The sequence below is a fragment of the Dipodomys spectabilis genome, unplaced genomic scaffold (assembly GCF_019054845.1).
Source record: "Dipodomys spectabilis isolate Male_0828 unplaced genomic scaffold, ASM1905484v1 ptg000141l, whole genome shotgun sequence".
In the NCBI taxonomy this organism is placed as follows: Eukaryota; Metazoa; Chordata; class Mammalia; order Rodentia; family Heteromyidae; genus Dipodomys; species Dipodomys spectabilis.
The window spans coordinates 5,651,781-5,674,385 of NW_024870818.1; the positions used below are offsets into that span (position 1 = coordinate 5,651,781).

Consider the following 22,605-nt stretch of genomic DNA (forward strand, 5'->3'; position numbering starts at 1 on the left):
ATGCAGGAGGCTAAGAATGGAAGGAATAAAGTTCTAGGCCAGCCCAAGCAAAAAAGTCTGACTCTATCTCAATAGAAGGATGCTGGAAGTAGCAACACATACCTGTTAACCCATCAATGAAAGTCTATTAAAGTCTAAATTATGGATCACTATTCAGGCATTCTCCAAGACAGGAAGTTACACCCTATCTCCAAAATTATCATCAAGATAAGTACCCACCTGTGGCTCACACCTGCAATCCTAGCTACTCAGAGGCTGAGATCTAAGGATCTTGCTTCAAAGACAGCCAAGGTGGGAATGTCTGTGAGACTCTTATCTTCAATTAACGATAAAAGGCAAAAGTGGAGCTCAAGTGACAGAGCACAAAAGCTCAAAGACAGTACCCAGGTCCTGAGTTCAACCCCCAGGACTGGCACACACATACACAGACATACACCCACACACCTACACACAAAATTAATAACCAGCAAAAGCCAGAGCTGGACCAATAACAACAACAAAAACCACTACAGAGTTGAGACCATGTCTGGCTCAAGTGGTAGGATGCTTGCCTGTAAGTACAATGCCCTAAGATCAACCCCTAATAGCACGTACATATACTCACATCAGATACACACACACAAAGAAGAAAACAGGTAAAAGAAAATAATTATTTGCTATTTATTATTAACAAAGGGCTGCAAATGTGGCATATTATTCAAAATATGTACCTTCAAGATTAACTACTGATACTTCATGAATGACTCAAAATTATGCTGAGTGGAAGAAGCCAATCCCCAAAGAGCATATACTATATAATTCCATTTATATGAAATTCTGGAGTATGTAAACTAATCTATAATGAATGGAGATCATTAATAGCCTAAAACAGGAGTTGTAGGACAGATGAGAAATTCTGAGGGATGATGGACATATTAGTTATTGTGATGGTATTAATGATTTAAGTTGTAAATATATGTCAAAACTTACCAAATTACATGATTTAAACATGTAACATATCAATTATGCATCAATAAGCTGCTTGAAACATATACATCTTTCCCTTTATTATTCCAATAACAGAAACAAAAGTCTCCCCCAATCCATTTAGTGTTTCTAAATTCCCACAATTACAAGTCCATTTTACTAAGGCTTATATAGTTAGAATGTAATTTTCATAAGGGTAACACAAAGCTAACTTTATTAGTGTACTAGAAACAGAGTCCTTTTAATTTTACCCAGGCACTTTACACAACTTGAAATGTTATCAACATCTCTTGATGTCCTCCACTGTAAAAGGGAGGTAAAAATGATAGCACCACCTCACAGAGTTGTGAGGGTTGGCTATTACATGTGTTAAATTCTTACCAAGTGTTATACACATAACTGATACTTAATAATTGGAATCCATTATTATTTCACATGCTTTCTTGATAACAATAATACAGTGACACTGTTGCAATTGTTACCATAATGATTTATGGAACAATGAGGTAAGCACCACAAATTTCTAGTCTACAAAAGTAAGAAAAGCACTAAAACTTTTTTTTTTTGGTTGGTCATAGGGCTTGACCTCTGGGCCTGGGCACTGTCCCTCAGCTCTTCAGCTCAAGGCAAGTGCTCTACCACTTGAATCACAGCGCCCCTTCTGGTTTTTGGGTGGTTTATTGGAGATAAGAGTCTCACGGACTTTCCTGCCCAAGTTGGCTTTGAATGGTGATCCTCAGATCTCAGCCTCCTCAGCTAGGAATAAGCGTGAGCCACCAGCGCCCAGCAAAACTTTAATTTTTTTTGCAGAAAATGATGAGAAAAAAATAAGAATCAGGAATGTCCAATTATGTCAGAAGATAAAACAGGTAATGAAACAAAAGAATGGGGAGAGGAAGGAGAGAGGAAAAAATATATCCTAGGGAAAGAGAAGAGTGTGTTCATGACAAAATTGGTTTAAGGATAACCAATGGTAGTATACAATGCTACTATTAGCAGGAGAACTCAAAGTCAGAACACTTGTAATAACAGAGATTCCATTTTATGTGTGAAAAGCAATTGATGATGATGTTGTTTTCCTTGCAGGAAATGATGTGATCAGATTGGCATTCCAGAATGAGAATTATGGTGACAGTGTGTCCACTGAAAAGAAAGGTGAGATGAACAGTTTAGAGACTGTAATGCATTAGTAGTTCCCTCTTCTTGGTGGAGGATGTATTTTAAGATCCCCAGTGGATGCCTCAGAAGTTTAGAGTACTGAACCCAAATATACAGTTTTTCCTACATATATATGCAATTCACAAACTAGGCTTTATAATAGATTAACTATAAAGGAATAGAACAATTAGGGGCTGGGAAGGTGGCTCAGTGGTAGAGTGCTTGCTTTGCATGCATGAGGCTCTAGATTTGATTCCTCAGCACCACATAAGCAGAAAAAAAGCCAGAAGTGGCACTGTGGCTCAAGTGGTAGAGCTCTAGCCTTGAGCTGAAGAGCTGAGGGACAGCGACCAGGCCCAGAGTTCAGCCCCCATGACCGACCCAAAAAAAAAAAAAAGATTGAATAATTATAACAAAATATTATAACAAAAGGTATTTAAAACTTACTGTTTCTGGAATTTTCCATGAAACATAATTTGTTCTGTGGTTGACCACAAGTAACTAAACTGAGGAAAATGAAACTGTGTATAGATAACTGGGACTGCTTGTGATGAGAGTATGTCTAAAATATAGCAGTGATAATAGGGATTGATTACTTAAAAGACAAAACTGAAAGTTATTTGGTACCTAAACATTAGGCATCAAAGAAATATTAAAGAATCATTAATCATTTCATGGTTTCTACTTAGTTATTTCTTACTTTGTTCTTATTAGTACTGTTGCCTTTAATTTTATTCAATTTGATTTGGGCCCTTTTTATTTATAGTTCATATACTTAAATGTCCTTGTAATAGTATTTGAGAGAACATATATTTTATTTTCAAAATCTGCTATTTTTTCAGTGACATCTTTATATGGTTGAACTAACGGCCCAATAAATCTCTGTCCATTGCTTTTTTAAAAGTGTCTTGGTAGGAAATTGACATAGAATGACATTAATGCTAAGTAGATAATGCTTTTGGAGAAAGAGGATAAAAAAATGCTAGACTCATTGTCAGCATTCAAGAGAAGTAGTTAAATATTTCATTGATTATATGACACGTACTTAAACCAGATTCATGAAGTCTATAGACAAATAAAGTAGAAAAGTAGTTTTTGAAACATTTTGAAATATACTTTTCCTCTTGCAATAGGAAAAAAGTCTCAGTCTCACTAACAACCAAGTAACAGAATTATAGCATTTATTCTAATAGTCTGCATTTTCCCCAAACTGAAATAATCTTTCCTTCTTAGAAACAACTATGTAGCAATTCTAGTTCACTTCAGTTTAGGGGACAATCACTATTTTCATTTGTTATTTATTTATTTACAGTTATTTTGATGTTTTGAAGCAGGGTCTCACTAGGTAGCTCAGACTGACTAATAACTCAGTCATCCTGCCTGTCTCCTGAGTTACTGTTACAGTTGTACACATCTAGCTTTATTTGTTCTTGAAATAAAACAACTCGTTTCATTTCTCCAAACCCCTTGGGGGCAGAAATTGTATTACTTACCAGTGCATTATACACAAATATTAAGTAGATAGCTACTAAGTGAATGATTTAAAAATCTATAAAGGTTGGGTGCCTGTGGCTCATGTCTGCAATCCTAGCTACTCAGGATGCTATTATCTAAGGGTCAAGATTCAAAGTCAACCCAGGTAGCAAAGTCTGTAAGACTTTTATCTCCAAATAACCTCCCAAAAAAGGCAGAGGCTGGGAAGGTGGCTCAGTGGTAGAGTGCTTGCCTTGCATGAATGAGGCCCTGGGTTTGATTCCTCAGCACCACATAAGCAGAAAAAGCCGGAAGTGGTACTGTGGCTCAAGTGGTAGAGGGCTAGCCTTAAGCTGAAGAGCTGAGGGCAGTGCCAGGCCCAGAATTTAGGCCCCACAACCAACCAAAAAAAAAAAAAATTCTTTGAGCCTGGTTGATCAACTAGTAAAGCAAATATAAGAGCTCAAACCTCAGTACCACCATCACCAAAAGAAACAAACAGAATTCTAGCTAGGCACCAGTGGCTCATGCCTGTAATCCTAGCTACTCAGGAGGCTGAGATCTGAGGATTGAGGTTCAAAGCCAGCCAGGGCAGGAAAGGCCGTGAGACTTTTATCTCCAATAAACCACCAGAAAACTGGAAGTGGCACTGTGGCTCAAGTGGTAGAGGGGTTGCTTTGAGCTAAAGAGCTGAGGGACAGCGCCCAGGCTCAGAGTTCAAGCCCCACAACTGACCAAAAAAAAAAAAAGGCAGAAGTGGAGCTGTGACTCAAATCGTAGAGCATTAGCCCTGAGCCAAAAATCTCAGGGCTAGTGCCCTGGTCCTGAGTTTGAGATCCAGGAAAAGCACAAAGAACAAAAACAAGAAAACATACAAAGATCCTTCAAGTCAATTATTAAAAAAATTAAAGGACTAAGCCAGGCACCAGTGGCTCATACCTATAATCCTAGCTACTCAGGAAGCTGAGATCTGAGGATGGTAAGTGGAAGCCAACCAGGGCAGGAAAGTCCATAAGATACTTCTCCAATAAAAACTACTCAGAAAAGGCTGTACTGGCTTTGATGAAATATGTTTTAAAATTTAGATAATATATTACAAAAATAATTGTGCAGAAAATGCAGATATAATTGTGCAGAAAACACAGACAGGAGAAAACTGGGACAAAAGGAAATTCTGAGTCCTTTAAATTGTACTTAAGAAAGAACTACATATAACCCAGATGTTCCTGAGAATGATTCATATGACTCCTAACTAATTCATTCTCTCATTCTCTTTAATGTTTACCATTCTAAATTTTATACCACTGTCATTTTTTGCATGTGCTACACTTAAGAAACAACATCTATGTGTGCGTGTGTGCAGTCTTTTACTTAAAAAAGAAGCCATTTGCTTTAGCTATCCATGCCTAACTTGCAGTTGTGTTGTTAAATAATAAGCTGCACTATACATACATACATTTTTCCTCCCCTTACTAGTTTTCTTGACATTCACACTAAGAAGAGTTGGCTAGTAGTATGGTTTACAAAAACAATATTTTCATGAAATTTCTACTATATGACAGCAGAATCATTCTAAGGAAAATATGAATAGAAATAATCTAAATTGAAAAACATATTTCATCAAAGCCAATACTCAATACTAGTAACCTCAATGATATGTCCCATACAGTCAAATTACTGTCTTTACTGAAACAGTAAGTTTTAAATTCAGGCATAAGATATCTAATTTTACTTAAGTGGAATAGGATCATAAATGTACATGAAAAGTTATGACTGCCTATATGCACCTTTGATGGGTTTTGGAACATGAAACTTTGTCTGTTATAATGAATCATGTCAAACTAGAATCAAAATGTAGTATAAAAAAGGCAGTAAGAAACAGCTTAATAGCTAATCTGTGAAATACTAATTACTCTGTTAATGTACTTGAACAAAATCATCATATCTCAGCTATTCATGGCACTAATAATTTTGCTTATGAGATTATGATCTAAGTTGCTTTCACATTATAGGTACAACTTATTCAAGGACATCTACCTATTTACATACAACATGGGTCTTACATACTTGACAATCAAAATATTTTTACAAGACATCCTCATTACAAACGAATCTACACTAGACAATATATAGGTAATTAAGCAATTTTTTGTCATTATTAAAGTGATGTTTCAAAACAGGATGGGAATTTATAATTCAGTAAATTTTTTTTCTGTCTAAGGTCTTTATAACTGATTAAGGAAAACATACCCTGACATCATTAAAACTTTTTTTCTATAAGTATCAAATAACTGAATTTTAATTTGAATAACTAGTTATATTTTAAATAGTCCTATTTAATGTGACTCTGGAGAAAATACAAAAACAAAAAAAGATAATCACCTTAAAACTTCCAGTTCTACTTTCCTTTACATATTTCCCCTTCAACTTAGGAAATTATTTCTTATAATAGCACAAAATATAGTGTAAAATATGTCTTAAATTCTATCAAATTTTAAAATCATATGGCTCATAAAGTACTCTATAGAAAGGATTGTTTGTGGAGAAAAATTATACATTACATAATGCAATATATTATGGTTCGTTAAACAGCCAGAGGCTGGCCTTATTCTTGCCTTTTTTTTTTGTGACTTTGATACAAATCTCTTTCCCATAGCCAATAAATTTCCAAATATTTGAAGTCACCCGTGAATTTGTGAATTTACAACATTATCTGAAAGTCTGGAGTCATTTAAGTGGGTAAAGAGAAAGTTGAAATATTTTAAACTACACTTGTATTCTCACATGAAAACCACAGACAAACTGAAATCAAATGTCATGTGAAACACCCTAATTTCCTTTTCAGCCTACAGCAGTTCTGCTCAACCCTTTAAAGAGGTTCTTCACACTTTTTACTTCCTCTTCTCTACTCCACTGTGTTCTAACCAGGGTCACAGGCAATTGGATGGATGCGGGTTAAGCAAAAACAAGTTCCCTCTTTAGGCTCCAGGTCTGGACCTAAGGTGTCACTTGCCGGTAACGAGCCTACCACAACCTCGCCAACACCAGGGCAAGGGGCTTCGCCGCTCACCCGCTTTAGGGGACCGGTAGCCAGCCCTACACTCAGCTGTCGGTTCAAGACTTCCTCTCTTGCCCTGTGAACGATTTCCTACACGCTGGTTTCCCAGCGAAGCCAGAGCTCAACGCATTTATTAAAGCAAAAGAAACTTACATTTAGTAATTGTGCCATTTCGGTGATGCCCATTGCTTTAAAGCACCGAGCCCCCAAAGCATCTTTCCCCCTCAATTGCTAACGGCGGGGTGGGGAGGGGGGGAATGGTGTGAGACTCAAAGTGTGCGCGGTAAGTTATCCAGTTCACACACACACACACACACACACACACACACGCACACACACACACCTGGCTAAAATACGACAAGGACTGTTTTTATGGCAGCGTCTAACTGTCAGGACCAGAACGATCGCCATCAGCAGCAATGGATCTTACAGGGAGGAAGCAGCCTGTGGTCCCGTAGTAGGGTCATTCTTTCTTGGTCTGAACCTGGCAGCAGGCGACCCTCGGCGGGGCTTTCTGCGGAGCGTCTCCGCCGTCCCAACGCCCGGAGGCCGGGGATTGATTCTCTGGCGGCGGCGGGGCACAGCGCGGCTGTGATTTCGCTCGCACACCCCGAAACGGGAACCTTCCAACTGCCGGGCGAAAGGCCCCTCAAGCCGGAACCTTCCCAACAGAGCCCCCCAAACCCAGGGCCACGAGAGCCCTCCGCTCCGCCGCACCCGCGGCTCCCCGGGCCCGCGGGCCTCGCGCCGCGCACCACTCACCCGAGGCCATGGCTCCGCTCTCCGCACCGCCCGGCCGGCGACTCCAAGCGTCGGGCCCCAGGCTGTCAGTCATTCAGCCGTCGGTCCGTCTGGAGGCTGGAGAGCTCTGTGCCGCCGAGCCCCCCGAGTCCTCCTGACCACCCCCCCCTCGGGCCTCCTCCTCCTTCCCGTCCTCCACTGGTTTTGCGGCTCACACCTCCCCACCCCCTGAATTCTCGCGCTCCGGTCACCGGCTTCGCCCGTCCAGAAGGCGGAGCGGACGGCCCGGCGGAAAGGGAATTTCCCGCGGCTGACGTAGGGCCGTCGCCTACCCGAGGGCGGGGGGGGGGGGGGGGGGGGCGGAGCCTGCCTTCGGCTAGAGCTAGCTCTCTCTGGCCCCGCCCCCACCCGCGCCCCGCCCCTATCACGCCCTGGCCACGCCCTCGGGAGTCGCAGCCGCCGGGCTACCATTGAGCGCCGAGAACTCCAGAGCGCAAGGTGTGCCGGGAGCCGCGAGGTGGCGGCTGCGTGCTCGCGGAGCGGCCGCCGGCTGCTTAGAAATCCCCCTCCTCCGGGTGTTCTTCCGAGCGTGGCTTAAAGTTCAGGAGTGGTGGGAGGGTGGGGTGACGTCGGGAGGGCCGGCCGCCAGGGAGCACCTGGAGGCGGGCCGGGCGGCGGAGTGCGGCCGACCTCGGGGGAGAGCGAGGGAGGGCGGCCCGGGGTTTTCTGTCGGTGGTTCCCCCTCTTCCCGACTTCGCACATGCAAATCTCCGCCCTCGCGCTCGCGCCGTCGCCGCGCGGGGCCGGCGCGCGCCCGAGGCGGGCGTCCCGGGCGCCGGGCGGGGAGGCGGGGGGGGGGGGGGTGCGCTGGCGCCCGGCGCCCGCGGGTCTTTGCAGTCCCGCGGGTCTTTGCAGTTGGGAGTATTTGCATGGGGGACCCCCGCAGTCGCAGCTCTCCACCCATCTGCCGTGCATGGCCTGGGCTTTGGTTCGCTTTACGCATTTGAGGTCCTGAAGCGTCCTCATCTCCAAAGGTCCTCGCTGCGAGTTCGTGCGTCGTGCGCTGCAAGGGATGCCCGGTCGTGGGATTTGGCAGATAACCACGAGGAAATCTGCTATAACTTCGCTTCCCTCATTGACTCGTAGGCACCTGTGAGTTTGATCTAGCACATAGATCGTGCCGATCCGGTTAGAAGTCAGATAACTTGTCTCCGTCAGAATGCTGGAAAGGAAAGGCACAGTTTAAAAGTAGAGTTGTCTAGCTCCATGCTTTTCCCCAACCTTTACTGCCTGAAAGTAAATATGAAAGAGGGGGAGAAGCCTGCCAGGCAAGTGTTTGAAACTGGATTTTCCTTGAGGAAAATCAGCCAATCTCAACAAATGTGCTTCCCAAAGGTACAATGTAAAAAAAAAAAGTATGCCACCTTTTTACTATTGGATAAACATTGAATCATGATCACAGGCCATCCAGACAGAGGCTAAGGCTAGAGGTATGAGTTGGAAGCCCCCACAAACCACTTCACCCCCTTTGTATGGCCAGGTATGTAGAATCCATTTCCTACCTGCTGAGGACTGAACTTAGGGTCTCAAATTTGCTAGACAAGCACTGAGCTAATTTCCAGTCCCAACTTCTGTCTTGATAAAGCTATGTTTTAAATGAAAGACCTCAAGCATGTTAGCTAATAAAGTCATTTTTTAAATTTATTTTTGAAGCAGGTTCTCCTATGTAGTCCTGACTGGTCTTAGGTTGGAGTTTCTTCATCCTGAATGCTGGGATTGCCAGTACCACTGTTCATTTGAAATACGTTGTAACATTGAAACTATAAAGGAAAGAAGGGACAGGCACTCCAGCTACTCAGGAGACTGAGATGTAAAGATCAAGATTACAAATCAGCACAGGCATGGTGGAGGGGTGGTTCAAGTGGTAGAGTACCACTCGAGTAAGAAAGTTAAGCAAAAGTAGAAGCCCAGCTGGACACCAGTGGCTCACGCCTATAATCCGAGCTACTCAAGAGGCAGAGATCTGAGAATCTTGGTTCAAAGCCAGCCCGTGCAGGAAAGTCCATGAGACTCATTTCCAAGAAACCACCAGAAAACCGAAAGTGGTGCTGTGGCTCAAGTGGTAGAACATTAGCCTTGAGCTGAAAAGCTGAGGGACAGCGCCCAGGCCCAGAGTTCAAGCCCGACAACCAACAACAACAAACTAGAAGTCCAGTAGCTGGTGCGCACGCATACACACACACACACACACACACACACACACACACACACACACGGTGAAGAATGTGATGGGTGACTGAGGGGGAGGGATACTTTGAAGAAGTGACATTTGAGCAAAGTTATAAGAAGGAAGCATCCACAGAAAGATACAAGGAAAGAATATTCCAGTCAAAGGAACAGCAAGCACTCACTCCTCGAGATAAAAAGAGATTTTCTAGGGACTGGAAGATGGTCAGTAGGGCCACAAGCTGAATGAGGTTAAAGAGGTAAAACAGTGATCAGATCATGAAGGCCTTTGTAGGCCATAGTATAGAAGATGGATTTAAACATGAAATTAATTTATGAATACATGTTGAGATGTTTGCTGTGGTTGATGTGTGAAAATGTTAGTATATGCTAACCTGGGGCAAGAGTAAAGGCAGAGCAATTAGAAAGCTGTTGGAGTAGTGTGAGAAGTAAAAGTGGGTTGAACCAGTATTTGAGTAGAGGAGGTTAGGAAAAAGATTTGGTGAAATTTAGTGAGATATTTTGGTGACAGAGTTAAGAACTACTTTATGAGACTGTAAAAGATGAGAAGAAATAACTTTAGATTTGTCCAAATGGAAGTCATTAAACTGGATGTGGTTATGAATGCCTGTAATTCTAGCACCAGGAGGCTGAGGCAGGAAGATCTCAAGTTTGAGGCCCACCTAGGCTCCATAGGGAGACTATCTTAAGAAAAAAAAAAGGAGATCTTTAGTGATCTTATAAAAACTATGTTATTAAAACAGTGGTGATGAAAGCTGAATTGAAGAATAATATATATTTACATGCAACTTATCTGAAGAGTAGCAAAAAAAACACATAGAAATTAGGCAGTTGCTTAAGGAGGATGTGAATTTGTGTTATGCTAAGGGCTATCATTATCTCTAATAGCCCAATCTCAACAGGTTAACACGAAGTTTATCATTTGAGTCATAGTCCAATGCAGGTTGGATGGCTCTTCTCCATTGGTGACCCAGGTGCCCTTCACATTATGTCACCAATCTTTAACACCATTATAGCTGCCTTGCAAAAAGAAAAATCACAAAGGTGTTATTTGTCTAGGCCAGGGTAAGAAGTGGAGTACATTACTTCTGGATGTACTCTGCTGCTTACAGGATCTCTATAGAGAGGCTGAGAAATACAATTTGAGAAGTCAATTCAGCTTTGTGCCCAGGAAGAAGTAACAAAAACAGATAACAATATATGAACACCCAAGAAGCTGAGGCAGGAGGACCCTAAATTTGAGCCAGCCTGGATTATTATTTAGTGAGACCCTGTCTCAAAAACAACAAAAACCTACTATCAGTAAGTACTAGCAGTCTCTAGCACAGAAGTTCTAGACCCCTCCAGCGGGACACCCATAGGCATCCCACTTAAACCATCATCTTTTCTGCAATATTTTCCATTCCTCTCAAGTTCTCTATATTATTGCAGTCTATCCAGACACAGGCTTTCATTTTCTCTTTCTTACCATCCCTTGCCTGTTTCACAAACATCCAGCTACCATACCCTGTTGATCTTACCAAATAGGAATCCTTCTTTATTTATTTTTGTGCTGGGGATTAAAAATAGAGTTATTAGCAACAGAGCACAGACAAACAGCTACTATATATTTTTTAAATGTTAATGTCATTAGTTATCAGGGAAATATACATAAACCACAAGGAGGAATAGTAGTACCTGTATCGGGATGGCTAAAATTAAAAGGCAAGGGCGGTTGGTAATGATATGGAGCAAATGTAATTCTCTTAATATTTTTGTGGGAGTATAATTTGGGACAACAATCATGGAAAACAAATTATATTGAAGATAAATATACATATACTATTATCTATATATTACCCGTAGGTTAATATCCAACAGAAATGAATGCTATTTCCACCAAAAGACTGTCAAGAATATTGAAGCCATCTTTATTTAAATTGCCTCTAAGTTGGAAACAAGTTCAATAATTATCAACAGTAAAATGTATAAGTTTATACCATGGATTTCTCCCCAATAAGGAAAAAGAATGCACTATTGCCATACAATGATATAGAGGAGCCTCATAAGTATACTGGTAAGTGAAAAGGTTGTATGCAAAAGAATATGGGATAAATCTATTTATATCTAGTTAATACCAGATAAAGCTAGATCTTATAAAGGAGTTCAGAATATTGAGTACCTTTTAGGGTGGCTGTTTACTGGAAGCATTCCTGAGTTGCTGAGAATTTTTTTTTTTTTTTTGTCCAGTTGTGGGGCCTGAACTCTGGGCCTGGGCGCTGTCCTTCTGCTCTTCAGCTCAAGACTAGCACACTACCACTTGAGCCACAGCGTCACTTCCGGCTTTTTTCTTTTTGCTTATGTGGTGCTGAGGAATCGAACCCAGGGCCTCAGGCATGCAAAGCAAGCGCTCTACCACTGAGCCACCTTCCCAGTCCCGCTGGGAATGTTATCTTGGGTGGTGAGTTACAAAGACTACACTCCACCAAATTTGTCAAGTTCCTCTGAGCCTTCTTCTCAACTTAGTTCACCTTGGGCCTGTGACAATTTTTACAACTTCTACTTTGAGTACAAATGATTTAGTTTAAGTCCCTTCCTAGGAAAGCTCAAGGCTGCCAGACTGATGTCTCCTCTCTATTCTTAGCACATGGATTTTCCACCAGTGCAGAGTGCCCCAGCTAGGGAGTCTGCTTCTTCTCTGGGCAATATAACAGCCTGCAGAACTTCAGTCTTCCTGTTTACCTCACTGAATTATAGGAAGCTGGTCATATACCTGGCTCACCCAGTCTACTACTGAGATGAATGCAGCCACCTGCTTGTTCCCAGCAGCTTGTGCAGCTTCTGGCTGCATATAGCAGATGCTCAATATTAGTTGAAGGAATTAATCTGACAACAGATCAATACCTTTGTTCCTCAAGGATGATTGGGTTGTCAAATGCCCCACCGTATTTTGGTTTTTAATGTCTGGTAGATTGTATACCTTATGTTTAAATGGTTCTTGTGAGCTTAAGGGAGACTATAATGTTTGATTTTATTCTTGAACTTTGTTGAAATTGCATATATTCAGTTTACATGACATATTTTTCTTTTGTTCCTTCACCAAAAACAATCTTGTGGAACAATTTCACCTTTTCTCTCTCACAGTTTTCTGGATCATAGAGCTAGAAAACATCCACTTACTAATCAGATTTGTTACTTTCTTGAAGGATTGCTGCATTATTTCAAAAAGGATTTCAGGCAGTGCACAGCTGGTTCATGCCTGTAATACTAGGTACTCTGGAGACTGAGATCAAGGATCATGGTTCAAAGCCAGCCCAGGTAGGAAAGTCCATGAGACTCTTACCTCCAATTCACCACCAAAAAGAACTGGAAATAGGGCTATCGCTCAAGTGGTAGCGTGCTAGCTTTCAGCAACAAAAAGCTCAGGGAAAGCACTCATGCCCTGAGTTCAAGCCCCAGACTGGCACAAGAAATAAAATACAAAGAAAAAAGGGAAAAAGGAGTTTATACAAGGCTTGTATCAAGACCACTTAATCAGGTCAGCGTCACTGTTTTACAGCCTATGTGTGGAACATACATTTTACTTGCCTGAGATGAAATTCATAATCTTTCTTACATATGCATTTTCAAATCAATAAAATAACAGTAGTAGCAAGAGGAAATAAAAAGAAGGCAATTTATAAAAAATAACATGGGCTTACTATGTGAATACTTGGGCATGTCTACAGTAAGAGACATAATGAAGTTGTCAGATATATTCATTTTACATGAAATAACAGTGATGTAGTTGGTTGTGTTGGTGAACTGTCAGTGTTGTGATTTTTTTTGCCTATGATAAAACGTTTGAATTAAATATTCCTTCAATTTATGCAGAATTTGCATCCCTGGAAAATCCAGTGTATATGAAACACAAAAAATGTGTCATCTTTATCTGTAAAAGGGGTTTATGTTCCAGGTTTCTATTATTATAAAGGATTTTTGGCCTACATGATTGGGGATGAGACATTGGAAAGTCTTGCTGTGTTGGACTGTCCCTTGGAAGGCATCTGACATACCTCAGTTATAAATGCCAGGGATACACAAATCATCATGGCAATCGATAATTTGGTGTGATTTGACATTAGTTCTTAAATTTTGATGGACATAATCACTTTGGAAGCTGATTGGGGATACAGATTCCTTGATCCCACTCTCAGAAATTTGGAGTCCTCTAGGACTCCTTGAGTACTTTGGAGTCCTGTCACTACAAACTCACCTCGGTAGCCTTTACTTCTGGCTAGACCATGCACATTACCATACAAGAGAATCACAACCTAATAGTTGTTCAATGGCTTTCCATCTCCCAACTTCCCTTAAGTAGAGCTGTTCCACTCCCAAGCAAGATTTAAGATGGGGGTGGGCAGGGAAGGAATGGAGCTGCTTTTTTTTTTTCTTTGCTTCAGGCTAAAAAGAATACATGTCCAACTCTACTATTGAGGGCAATGTCCTAGAGGTTGTGACTGAGAAATAAGATAGAAGGTACCTGAATGATTTCTTAGAGCAAATAGAACACAGACAACTGATACCTTTTTTGAGCCATTTGTTATAGCAGAGAATATTAATTAATATGGGTCTATACTAGAAAGCAGCGTAATAAGGTTAAAGTATGGTGATAGAAGGGTTAGAAATGGGAGCTAGGAAGGTGGCTCAGTGGTAGAGTGCTTGCCTTGCATGCATGAGGCCCTGGGTTCGATTCCTTAGCACCACATAAGCAAAAAAGGGTTAGAATGCCATATGGAATATTTAGTGTATCTCACTATCAGGCAATGGAGAAAATATGACAAGTTCTTAAACTAGAGAGCGCAGTAGTGGAGGGTGTGCTTGAGACTGGTAGCAGATAAAGCCTCAACTCAGAAATCATTATAGTGAAGTCTCAAACAGACAAGGCTACTGAGCATAAAAATGAAGTGGAAGAAAAACATCCAAGAAAATTAGAAAAAGAAGTTGTAGGCCTTGGTGACCAACTGAATTTAGACAATTAAGAACAAGGAATCAAAGACAAATCTACTTCTTGTCAGAAATACACAGATACAGCAGTAATCTGTCAAGAAAGCAAACACATATAATTTTAAAAAAATACATTAAAGTGTGGCAGCAGACCAAGGTACCATCAGTCTTGTCTATTTTTCCCTCTTATCCAGCATGAGTACATGTGTCATCATTTGGCTTTGAGTTTTAGGGGAAAGGTACAGTCTCTAAAGTAAGTACCATAGCTTTCCGGAAATCTGCCCCACTCACCTATTTTATGAGGAACTGAAACCTGGGTTACTGAACTCCCAGAGAAATAAAACCTTACTACACACAAACTCAAAATGTAGTCAAAAATATTCTTAAAAATCTTTTTTTAGTCTATGTATGTATATTGTGTAGGCCTTATAGAATTATGTGATACTTTTGTGTTTATAGCACTGCTTGGAAATATGGTGGTAATTAGCTTAATTTCTGTACCAGGAAGTAATTCTGATGTCTCACAAACATGAAATCCAAATTATTTGCTCAGATTAGAATTAGTGTTTTTCAGAACTGTTAGTGAAGTCATCTGTACCTTAATGCCATATGTCTCTGGAGTGTCAAAAGGATAAGAGGATACTTGAATTTTAAGGTTGAAAAGAACTGTTGCTATGTGGTAACATGGCAAAATTAGAAAGAGGCAATTATCAAGTGTGACTGTGACTATAAAATGTGTAATAAGATTTACATGAGGATGGATTCTAAATCATGTCTCTTGGATATTTTTGGCATAGGATTGGAAATGAGGTCATTTTAGTTGTCTCATTTTTTTTCTGCTTTCTGTGCTCAAGTAATAGCAAAAGAACCAAATCAAAGCCTGCGTATGAAGGAGCTCTGTAAGGAAATCTATACACACATTACTCATGCATGCACATAGTGTTACTGAAGTAGAATGATGTAGTGAAGGTGAGTTATAAATGACTTCAATCCTCCTTTCACATTTTGCATGTGTTATTTTTTAGGTTATAATTTTACTAAAAGTCAAGGACTTAAAGTGTTATTAAAGAACTTAGTAACTGGTTGTTGCAGCTTACTTTGTGATAAGAATCCATGGTTTGGGTCCTTGTCTTAGTAGAGTTGCTATTACAACTCTCATCATTATTAACACTGTAGGCAGCAGTTGAGCTTTCTAACTTTTATTTTCTTATTTTTGTGGGACTGGGAACCAAACCTAGGGGATAGTTTGCTTTGAATATAACTAGTAGGTGAAAGTTGTGCTTCTCTTCAGTTCCAGCTGTTAACATAGCTAAATATAGGCCTTTTTAAAAAAAAAAAAACGATAACTTAGAGGTTTCAACTTTCTACCCACAACTTATTTTTTCCAATTTCCCATTCCATCATCACATAGAATCTTTAGCATGATTAGGACATTGAAGTCTGGGAATCTAGGATATCTAATCTCCAGCCAGCTTCCTTTTTATAGAGCTTAGTAGAAACTTAGTATTGTTTTTGTTTTTTGTTTGATGTTTATTTTTTGTTGCTTTTTGGTGCCAGTCCTAGGGCTTGAACTCAGGGCCTGGATACTCTGATCTTCAAATATATTAAACCTAATTTAGTATACTTTTGATGAAGTATTTTCAAAATACTTCAAACATATTTCAGATATTTCAAACATATACAACTTTGTCTATATTTATTACTGTATAAAGTGTTCATACAAATGATAAGATTATACTAATTGCTGTACTTACTTTGAATACATTTTTATTATAGTAACTTTATATCTGTTATGTAATGAGTATATAAATGAACAAAGCAATACATAATTTTTTAATTAATAATGACTATTTTCTTGCTATATATGAAGAATACAAAGGAAAAACAATGTACAAGAATCAAGGATCTTACTGTCTTCCTAGGATACAGACCTGCCATTTCAATATGAGATAATTAATGCTGAAATAAATGGAACAGAACACAATGAACCATGGGTTTATATTTTTGCTTTACTGAGCCTAGGAAATCTGACCTTCTGTCTATTTTATATGTCATGTTGTCACTTAAGCCTCAAAAGGGATTTTTCATTCCCAAAGTCTTGTTGCGTCCATCATGAATATAATTCCTAGACACTGTGGGTCTAATCCCTTCCTCCAATGTGGCTGCAGACAATCAAATTCATGGTAGCAACACATGCTACCTTATTTCCTCTTGCCTTCCCAATTGTCTCTTACACATCTCTTATACCAGAACTTTTTCACCTTTCTGTAACCATAAAACAAAATTCTCCATACAATTAACTCATGTTAGAAGAGGTGAGGCGTACTAATAGCACTTAGCTCCATTTTCCTAGGATCTTACCCTAGCAGAAACTCCCTGAATTCATGAAAGCTCAACCTTTTCAACATGTGGAGCATGAATTAGGAGAAGTGCAAGTCTAGAGTGAGACTGACTAATAGGGAAAACAGTTGTAATAATAGTAGGGAAAGATATTTCTCAAATTAATATTTGGGAGACAAGGTAAAGAGAATTTCTGAATTTCTTTAAGCAGTTGTATTAACTGCGATGCTAGCCAGTGATGGAGGAATTCCAGAAGTGGAGAATCTCAGCTTTTGTATGGGAATAAGTCCAAACATTAGTCCAACAATGCTAAGCTCATTATTGAACCACAGCTTGGTTGGTATTGAAAATGTCTCAGGATGGGGGGTCCTCTAAGAACAGGACACCAAGGCAAAAATAACTCAGCAAGGCAGAGTTTACTTCTGCAGAAGGGTATGCACTAACAAGAAGCCAATTAAGCAAAAATTTGAGTGGGCCATCCACCCAGGTTCTATCACTAGTTTACTGCCCTTCGTTCAGATTGGTCACAGGTTCACAATCTTGTATAATTGACTAGTTTGAAAAGAGTCAAAAGTTTACCCAAGTAATCAACCAAAACCAGAACATCTGGCCAAAACTTGTCAGAAAAAACAGTTCTTACTCAGCTGGCACTTTACCACTTGAGCCATGGCTCCAGCCCCTAGAAAAAAATTTTTATTACAAGATTTGGCTTAAAGAGCTTCTTGTAAGATAGCAGTGACACTTAAATGGCAATGCTTATGTCAAACAACCACTTTGTCAGAAAAGATTCTAACTCTTACAATTGGTTTTAGAATGGACATAAGAAGCCGGGTACCAGTGGCTCATGTCTGTAATCCTATCTACTCAAGAGGCTGAGATCTGAGGATCACAGTTCAAAGCCAGCCCAGGCAGGAAAGTTCATGAGACTCTTATCTCCAATAAGCCACCAGAAAACCGAAAGTGGCGCTGTTGCTCAAAGTGGTAGAGAGCTAGCCTTGAGCTGAAGAGCTGAGGGACAGCACCCCGACCCAGAGTTCAAGCCCCACAACTGACAAAAAAAAAAAGAATGGACATAAGTTACACAAGGGGAAATTTGCTGTGGAGTTTTGGGAATAGGTTTTTGCTATGGTTTGTGTTGGAAACCTAATCTCCATTGTGATTATACTAAGAAGTGGAGTTTTATGAGGTCATGAAGTCATGAAGTCATGAAGTAAAGGGATTAGAGAGAGCCCTTTTGAAAGGAGTTGAGGTTGAAGGGGGAACATTTTTTTTATGTTTTTGCCAGTTTGCCTTCGGCCATGTGTTGATGCAGCAATACTGTCCTTAATCAGGTATTGGTGTTCAGAAATGTTAGAAAACTGTCAAATGTTCTGTTATAATAGCACAGATTAAAAGGGCTTTTTTCACTCATTAAAAAGAGACACCCAGTAACTCAATGGATTTCTCTGTGTCTGCATGTGACAAGTAAACTATAGAAGGTATTTTAAGATCATAAATGAAAAATAAAGCCAATATGCTGAAAGTGTTAGAATAGGAAGATCTAGAAGGAATCTGACTCTGATAGTTATGGTTAGCTGCTGAATTGGAACAATCACACTTGAGACTTTTCATTGTTGGAAATAGTCCCTTATAACTTAAGCCAGGTGAGGCTCCTATTATGTGCAACTCAAAATACCTTAAGAGATACAGAATTACCCTTTCTTCTTTTTCTTTTTTCTTGAACTCTGGGACAGAATTACCCTTATAAGAGAAACTTCTGGCCAAGCCTGTTGATCATTTGGATTGAAGACCTTTGAGACTGAATCCTTGGTCCAACCAATGGCTCAGAGCAATTCACTATGAAAGAGTAAACTGACAGAGCTGAATGTTTTGAAAATTATCTCCACTAAAATAATATTTTTTAAATTGCCATTTTAGTTCTATCAATATTAAGACATGGAATTTTAATTTTTACTTCCTGCATATAACTTAACAGTTATTATGTACCTATTCTTGCTCAAGACGGCTGTCATATTCAGCAATAGAATAGGACCTAGGTCATGATAGAAGTTTACAGCTTTGTCAAAGCCCATTGACAGAGCACAGGAAATAAAACTCAACCAAACAGGAAGTAGGCAGAATAGAATAGAGCAGCAGGAAATATTTGTGTCTCACGTAAGATTGTCTATCTATAGAACACAAGAACCAACAAAACAATTAGGGCTAAAAGCTTTAATTTGTAAATATTTAAAGAGGATCACAAATAGAGGGGAAATGAGCAAGGAAGTAAAGGGAAGAGAAATAATGTCCTTACCAGAACAATTATTGCATAGACTAAAGAATGTTGTCTGCACAGGTAGCGGTAGTTTTAAAACATTTCTGCAAATTCCTTGACCATCCTCCCATGAAGAGGGAGGATCTCTGGCCCCTCCCTTTGAATCTGGGCCAAACCATAGTGACTACTTGATCTGTAAAGTATGGCAGATGTCATGCTAGGTTAATTTCCAGGTTGTGTCAAAAGTAATATAGATTCTCCTTGGTTGTCTGGATCCTGCATTAGACCCTTTAGCTACTGTGTAAGAAACATTACTGCCCTGAGCCCACCTGCTCAAAAGAAGCAGATATAATCTATGTAGCATTACAGACCACATAGAGAGTATCCTACATGTAAAAAAAGAGATGCCTAACTATCCTAAGCTCTCCTAGGTCATTTTTTTGTCTCCTGTCTGATTGCAATTACATGAGATCCTAGGGCAGAGCCATCTATTGGGGATCTTCCTGAATTCCTGACCTATAGAAACCATAAGAGATCACAAAATGATTGTTATTTTAAACTAATAAACATTGGATATTTGTTAAGAAACAGTAATTAACCAGGACTATAGATAAGGTGATTTAAATGCTATGGTTCTTTGTTAAGTTGGGAAAGAACTCAAAGGCCCAAGGGATGTCATTATACCCAATTACTATTTCAATCAAGGTGGTGTTTCCAGTCAAAGGACTTGTTACCAAAAATAAAAGCAAATAAATAATTGGTTATATCCAATAAAGTTTTAAAAACTCTTGATCTCAGTATCTCAAAGAACCTGTCTAAGAGGAAAAAAATGTTGATTGTAAAAGAATACAACAGGTAAAACAAAATGTTTAAATATTATTTATTTCTCAAGAGAAATCTGTATAAGTAATTTTCTTTTCACCAATAAACTGAGTACTAGATATGGCTCCCTGGCTGTATTTCCTTTCCAAAATTTTAAATGATTGAACATTGTGAGACCTACAAGGTAGTACCTAGCTCATAGGGACCTTAAATAAGTTTATGGTTTTTGAGGTCCTGAGCTGTTGCTTTTGTAAAGTGCTCAATCCAAAGTGGCTGCACATACCTGCTGCCAAGTGCCTTGCAAAAGAAAAGAAACCATTTCTTTACTTATTTATATTTTTGTCGGTCGTGGGGCTTGAACTCTGGGCCTCAGCTCTTCAGCTCAAGGCGAGCACTCTACCACTTGAGCTACAGCGCCACTTCTGGTTTTCTGGTGGTTTGTTGGAGATAGGAGTCTCATGGTCTCTCCTGCCCGGGCTGGCTTTGAACCGTGATCCTCAGATCTCAGCCTCCTGAGTAGCTAGAGCCACCAGCGCCCGGCAAGAAAAGAAATCATTGAATGGGGGCTCTTTGTCCTGAGCAATGGGAGAAAGGTGTCTTAGACAAGAGAGTTTTATTGTCTGGTGCTACATCCCAATGAACCCTCCTGGCACATGCTTGTGATCTCAGCCGCTCAGGAGGCAAAGGCAGAAGAATCAGAGTTTGAGGCCAGCCTGGACAAAGTTTGCAAGGTCCTATCTCAAAAACAAAATACAAACCAAAGGGCTAGATATGTGGCTCAAGTGGTAGAATGTTTGTCTAGCCCATGAGAGGCCCCGGACAAATCTTCAGTCCTGAAAACAAAACAACAACAACAAAAGGCCTGATCTTTTGCAAGACAAATCTTTTAGTCTGTATCAGTAATGTAAGTAAACATTCAAACAACATGGAAAGACTTGATTCCTGTGCACCTTATAACTTCTGATGTGTAGTTTGGAGCATTTCATTATGAAGTCAGAAGAGTTCACTGGGCTGTCAGCCCAGGGAACATCCTGAAATATTCCCAGAGTACAAGTATCCTCACAGCATCTGCTGTGTTGAAGATGGTGATGCTTGTCTCCTCCACAATGACCTTGGGAAGAATGTCCTTTGCTGTGAGTACTGGTGCGTTTGTGACTGCATATTGTTGCAATCACCTGTCAAGGAATATCTGCAGGACAGGATACAACACACCAAGAAGCACATCACAGAGCAAATAGAAGAGACAAAGGGGGACTATATAGTGGAATATATAATACTATATAACAAGTTATAGAAAAGTATTGCACTTTAGCCCTCTGGAGACTTTGGGGCAAAAACAAATGCTTTTAAATAGTTATTATTAGTTGCTGAAAGATGCTAGTTCTCTGAGAGTTAAAGAACTAAGGTACCTTCTTTTCATTGCTACTTGGAAATTCCCTGGCTAAATTAGAAAATGATGCTTAGCTTTCTCTAGAGAAGAGTTCAGCAAACTTTTTCCATGAAGGTCCCATAGAAAATATTTCAGAGTTTGCCAGCCAATAGGCAGAATTGTGACTATTCTATTTACTATAGATAAGGGTTCATATAACAAGAAAGAATACATTTTTTATGGCTTTAAGAATTTTCCAACAGTTTATGTTTATTGGCATTTGACCTATGGGCAAGCATACAGCAAGCCCTTCAACAAGTAGAAAAACAGTACCTTCCTTCAATTGAGGCCATGAGAATCCACCATTCCAAGCCTTCCCACTCTACCAGTAGTCCATGGCCCAAGGACAGGATCTGCTATTCTTTGAACAGTCTGATGATTCTCGGAATTGAAGAGCAGGGATTTTGAAGTTCTGTCTGTTCAGATTCCATAACAGAAACAAAGCAGAGGCAGAAGGTGGACAGCAAAGATGTCAGCAGTCCTGCATCTTGCTAGGTCTTTAGGATTTGTAGGCCACTCCTTGACTTGTTAGCTCCCGTACAATTCCTTGGGGCAGGTGACCAGTGACTGACACGGTATATACACCTGACTTAAAGTTACTGACTCGCTGCCACTTGGAGAGCCAGCTGTCCTCTGGATTCATCATTGCAATGATTCCATCAAAGGAAGAGCTGGTGCAGTCATATACCATTTCTCTGTTAGCCTTCACTTGTAGATATGCATCACAATGATCACATCCATCGTATTCAAACTGGGCTATAGTCTTGACCAGCGAACACAGCAGACATGCCCGCAGATGCCACAGAGCCTTCGGCACTGTCTCCAGGGTCATCTTCGGGGAAGGGAGAAACAGCTAGAGACTGAGTCACAGCTTCCACACCTCCAGAAGTAAAGATACTGTACAGAGGGGTTACAGTTACATGATAAGGTCATGAGTACATTTCTTATTGAGCATTGTTACCCCTTCTTTTGTTTTTCCCCTACTATCCCTTCCCTCTCCACCTCCTCGACTCCTCCCCCCCCCCCAAATTGTAAAGTTCGTTTTCAACATAGTGTCTTGTAGGTCTCATTACTACTATGGGTCAACCTGTATCCTTGTTTCAGCATTTTGTTATTTCCCTTCCCCTCCCTCAATTAGAAAAATGTATATAC

At 40.2% G+C, this 22,605-nt stretch overlaps 2 protein-coding genes across 2 annotated transcripts in view; both read right to left on the reverse strand.

Moving 5' to 3' along the window:
- The window catches only part of Rel (REL proto-oncogene, NF-kB subunit), a 28,163-nt gene extending 20,564 nt beyond the window's left edge, over positions 1–7,599 (reverse strand). Inside the window, exon 1 of the mRNA XM_042691232.1 lies at positions 7,418–7,599. Coding sequence (XP_042547166.1) covers positions 7,418–7,490 — 73 coding nt within the window. The 5' untranslated portion in view covers positions 7,491–7,599. The remainder of the gene's footprint in view (positions 1–7,417) is intronic.
- Positions 7,600–21,819: 14,220 nt separating this feature from the next.
- LOC122117488 (transcription elongation factor SPT4-A-like) lies at positions 21,820–22,339 on the reverse strand. Its single transcript, XM_042691247.1, has one exon. It carries the CDS (start codon positions 22,283–22,285, stop codon positions 21,953–21,955), a length of 333 nt encoding a protein of 110 aa, XP_042547181.1. The 5' UTR covers positions 22,286–22,339; the 3' UTR covers positions 21,820–21,952.
- Positions 22,340–22,605: the final 266 nt, after the last annotated feature.